Source organism: Impatiens glandulifera, chromosome 8 (genome assembly GCF_907164915.1).
Source record: "Impatiens glandulifera chromosome 8, dImpGla2.1, whole genome shotgun sequence".
Lineage (NCBI taxonomy): Eukaryota > Viridiplantae > Streptophyta > Magnoliopsida > Ericales > Balsaminaceae > Impatiens > Impatiens glandulifera.
Genome location: NC_061869.1, coordinates 10,060,515 through 10,065,325, shown reverse-complemented (window position 1 = coordinate 10,065,325; position 4,811 = coordinate 10,060,515). Strand labels below are relative to the sequence as shown.

The 4,811-nt window shown below is 30.3% G+C and overlaps 1 protein-coding gene across 1 annotated transcript; it reads left to right on the top strand.

Moving 5' to 3' along the window:
- Positions 1-243: 243 nt before the first annotated feature.
- On the top strand, positions 244-1,902 carry LOC124912945 (ankyrin repeat-containing protein BDA1-like). The gene is made up of 5 exons (XM_047453578.1): positions 244-832; positions 996-1,290; positions 1,396-1,557; positions 1,672-1,820; positions 1,876-1,902. Exons 1-5 carry the CDS (start codon positions 254-256, stop codon positions 1,900-1,902), a joined length of 1,212 nt encoding a protein of 403 aa, XP_047309534.1. The 5' UTR covers positions 244-253.
- The last annotated feature ends 2,909 nt before the right edge of the window (positions 1,903-4,811 follow it).

Sequence of the window (4,811 nt, the reverse complement as noted above, 5' to 3'; positions counted from 1 at the left end):
ATCACTTTATTGCATTATTGACTGGCTGTCAATATAATTCTTGATTTCACATTGTATTTATCTTTAATTTGTTATCAATTTGTGGCTAACATATACAAGTTCAACTATATTGAAGTCTTCTATATTCCACTATATAAGGAAAATGCATATAGTTGCATTATAATTTCTAAGTCTACATTATTGACAAAAACATAATTATATAGCCATAAGAACATAATTCTATCCCTTTATTAATCTACATAGTTAAGTTTCAATGGACAGAAGAATGTTCGAAGCTGCTTGGACCGGGGACCTTACGGTCTTAAAGAGGCTAGCAAAAGAGGATCGTCGAATCCTTCATTCTCCTTCTTTGTTAGGCGGAGACAACCCATTACATATTGGTTGTATGGCAAGTCACCATGATTTTGTCAAAGAGTTGATGATGTTGAATAGAAATCTTGCATATGATCTGAATGAAGACGGTTTAAGCCCACTTCATATTGCAGCAGCAATTGGTGACTTCATTGTCGTGCATGAACTCGTGATAATCAACAATATGGTAAAATTGTGTGAGATTGAAGGAAAAGATAGGTGCATCCCTCTTCATTGCGCAGTTATTAAAGGTAGATTGGATGTAGTTAATTTGTTGATTGAGAGTGATCCTGATTCCATAGAGAAGGCTACTGCTCAAGGCGAGACTGTTTTTCACTTAGCCATAAAGAACAACCAATTCAAGACTCTGCAGATTCTACTAGATCATCTCTATCGACTGGGAAAGCTCAATTTACTCGAGAACAAAGATGACCAAGGCAATACCATCTTGCATCTAGCCACTTCAAGGAAACAATATGAGGTATATCTATACTTTTTTTTATATTTATATACAGATCTATAAGGTAATATATATAACTTTTCTTGTTTGATTGATCAATTCTCCTTATAAAATTTTGTCAAAATAACTATGTACGTAATTTCCTACTCGTGATTAACCATTTTAGGTAAGTCCATGCCTGCAGGTAATTCGTCTCTTAATTCCAAAGCATGGAGTCTCCCAATTAGTACCAATGGTGGATGTAAATGCAACGAATGAAAATGGTCAAAGTCAAACACCTCTTGATGTTTTAGTACTTATTCATGAAATGGGTGATGATCACAACAACAACAACTATGAGAATGGGATCGCTGCATATGATAAAAAAGTGTGGGTGGAGGATATCTTACTGCGAGCTGGAGCTCGGAAATGTGCAAATGATCAATCACTGGTTATTGAAGGACAGGTTATTGTAGAGGCTGATCAGACTGACCAAACAGGTTGTTATAAAATCATTAATGTTTATATATTAAACCTAAACTATGTAATTATAATATATAACATGCATGCATGTAATACAATTTCTCTATAATATTCTAACACAGGTAACAACGAGAACATGACATGGTACGATTTATTAAAGTACAAAAAAGGGAGGGACTCGCCCGGAGATGTACGCAATTGTCTTTTGGTTATTGTTGCCCTAATCACCACCGCTACTTACCAATTTATGTTGAGCCCTCCGGGTGGTGGATGGCAAGAAAACTGTAAAGAATTAGGAGAGCCCCCCCATCGTAATATAAGTAGTAATGCTACTCAACCATTATCGACCCTTACAAGACCTTTTTTTTACGGGATGAGTCTCTTCTTCAATACGACAGGGTTTTGTTCATCGGTATACATGATAACGTTGTTGACGTTTGGATTTCCGTTGATGATTGAGTTGCTTGTTGCCTTGAGCGGCATCACAATGACTTACTTCGTCTCTATGTTTATTGTCATGCCAAATGATGCCGTGTCACTCATTTTCGTAAGTTTATCTGTGTGGGTGTTCGTACTGATTCCTCATGCATTTGAATTTTTAGAAGAAGGTTTACAAGTTTTGGGGTTAGGTACATGGATGAGCCGGATCCATAATCTCTCTTCATTTGATTTCTTCCCTTTGTTTTTTTATTAAGCAATGATTGCAAATGTAATATTTGTTTCCTAAAAATATTAAGGTGGTTTATTTTGACCTTGTGTCAAATTTGCTAAACTTCTAATCGTGAATCGACCTTTTGTCAAGTTTGTTTATTTGTCTCTCCATTTTGTCTTAAGAATTAACTTAGATTATTTAAAAATATTGATTGAGAAGTTGTATTTTTATTTTAAAAAAATTAAAAATATTAATATATAACGACAACATAAAGTTTTTGGGTCTCGATTATCACTCAACGGTAAAAATTGAGAAAATAATATGTAAAAGAGTATGAATATTCGAGATCTTAATACTTTAATAAGGAACATCTATCAATTACTTTTTGGTGATTATATGATTGGAGATATATCGTTAAACTTAATTTATCATAGTCGTCCGATACATATTATTCATAATAATATTATTATGACGTTTTTTTATATTCGTTTCGGAAAGTCGGTAGAGTCCGTCAGGAGTTAATCATTCTTCTCGAGGGCTTACAAACTCGATAACCTATTGAGTAACGATTTTTTATGTCATGATTTGTCGTTGTGTCTAAACAATTTTTATTATTTTTAATATAGATGAACATTTTTAAAATATATATATTTTAAAAATATATGTATTTTTTAATTTTGGTTTAATGAATTAAGTGATATGATTAATAAGAGACTATAAAATGAAATAATGTTTAATTATGGTTTAATTTTTGTATAAAAAATTAAATCGAAACAATAATAATAAAATTATTGGATGTTTATTTTTGTCAACTGATACGATCAAATCCCAGAACCAATTCCTATTGTACCTACCTTTCAAACAATTTTTTTTTCCAAAATATTCATATTTTTCATTCAACTCTGGACATAAAATTAATTTAACCAAATACCATTATAATTTTACTATCTTCCATCAAACACAACCTTTTAGTATTCACTAACATTCAACTAAATTTTTTTCTTTACCAAATATGATTGAACATATATTTTCAAAAATTAATGAAGGTATAATTTCACATAACTACATCATTTAAAAAGAAAAATAAATCATATATATATATATATATATATATATATATATATAATAATAATGCTTAATTTTTAAAGTGTCTGGATTTCCAGGTCGAGAGCTGTGGTTAATTTGGATATTTATGTGAGAGTAAATAGATACTTGAGTCGGATTGTGGGTTGACCCGCCCATAAACTTAAAACGGTTAAAAATAAATTTAAAAATGTTATTTGTAGGTTTCAAACTTGCAATCTAACAAAATAAGTACAACCCTTCAACCAACTAGGCTAACAACACTTTATATTAAAAAGTCAACACCAAATTTGATAAACGCGAGACATTTTAACAATAAAAGTTCAAATTTTTAACTAACTAATCTATATATATAATGATGCTTAATTTTTAAAGTGTTCGGATTGCCGGGTCGAAAACTATGGTTAATTTGGATATTTATGTGAGAGTAAATAGATACTTGGGTCGAATTGTGAGTTGACCCGCTATAAACTTAAAACGGTTAAAAATAAATTTAAAAATGTTATTTTTAGGTTTCGAACTTACAACCTAACAAAACAAGTACAATCCTTTAACCAACTAGGCTAACAACACTTTATATTTAAGATTCAACACCAAATTTGATGAACGCGAGACATTTTAACAATAAAAGTTCAAATTTTTAATTAACTAATCTATATATATATATATATAATGATGTTTAATTTTTATAGTGTCCGGATTGTCGGGTCGAGAGCTGTGGTTAATTTGGATATTTATGTGAGAGTAAATGGATACTTGGGTCGGATTGTGGGTTGACCCGTCCATAAACTTAAAACGGTTAAAAATAAATTTAAAAATGTTATTTTTAGGTTTCGAACTTGCAACCTAACAAAACAAGTACAACTTTTAACCAAATGTGATTGAGATGTGGTTTGTCGAAGGATAATAGACCGGGTTCATTTGAAAGTGGTTAAAGAAATATGAATCAAATATTTAATTGACCAAAGTATGAGATCAAAATGCTAATTATTAAAAAATATGAATCAAATATTTGATTGACAAAGTGAAAGTGTAAAGTCACGAAATGAGAGATTCATTCGGAAAAAAATATGTGATAAAACATGTGAGAAAATAAGTTGTTTTATCGAAGTGAATAAAATATGGAATGATATCGTTATATTTTTATTTTAATAATTTTAAACATTGAATAAATATTTTTATAATTTTTATAATTTATTTTATCCTCATCCTCATCCGTGTGCATTGTACGGAAATTTTCCTAGCATATATTAATGGTGAAAGTCTTTATAGTCATAATCATGACCACCGCCTCAAACTTAAGATATTTTAAATGAAAAGAATTTGTTATTTTTGATAATTTAAAAACTACTGTTACCACTCAAATCTATATATATATATAATGATACTTAATTTTTAAAGTGTCCGGATTGCCGGGTCGAGAGCTGTGGTTAATTTGGATACTTGGGTCAGATTTTGGGTTGACCCGCCTTTAAATTTAAAACGGTTAAAAATAAAATTAAAAATGCTAGAGGTATATTTCGAACTTGCAACCTAACAAAACAAGTACAACTCTTTAACCAACTAGGCTACAAAGACATTATATTTTAAATTCAACACCAAATTTGATAAACGCGGGACGTTTTAATATTAATGTAAGTTCAACTTTTTAACTAACTAATTTATACATATATATATATATAATGATGCTTAATTTTTAAAGTGTCCGGATTGCCAGGTCGAGAGCTGTGGTTAATTTGGATACTTGAGTCGGATTGTTGGTTGACCCGCCTTTAAATTTAAAACGGTTAAAAATAAAATTAA

What these genes read in the sequence shown, in the direction of transcription:
- LOC124912945 (XM_047453578.1), top strand. Translation starts at nt 254, where the DNA reads ATGGACAGAAGAATGTTCGAAGCTGCTTGGACCGGGGACCTTACGGTC. An exon ending in CTTCAAGGAAACAATATGAG is followed by an intron (nt 833 to 995) that starts GTATATCTATAC and finishes CCATGCCTGCAG; the next exon opens with GTAATTCGTCTCTTAATTCC. An exon ending in TGGTGGATGGCAAGAAAACT is followed by an intron (nt 1,558 to 1,671) that starts GTAAAGAATTAG and finishes TCAATACGACAG; the next exon opens with GGTTTTGTTCATCGGTATAC.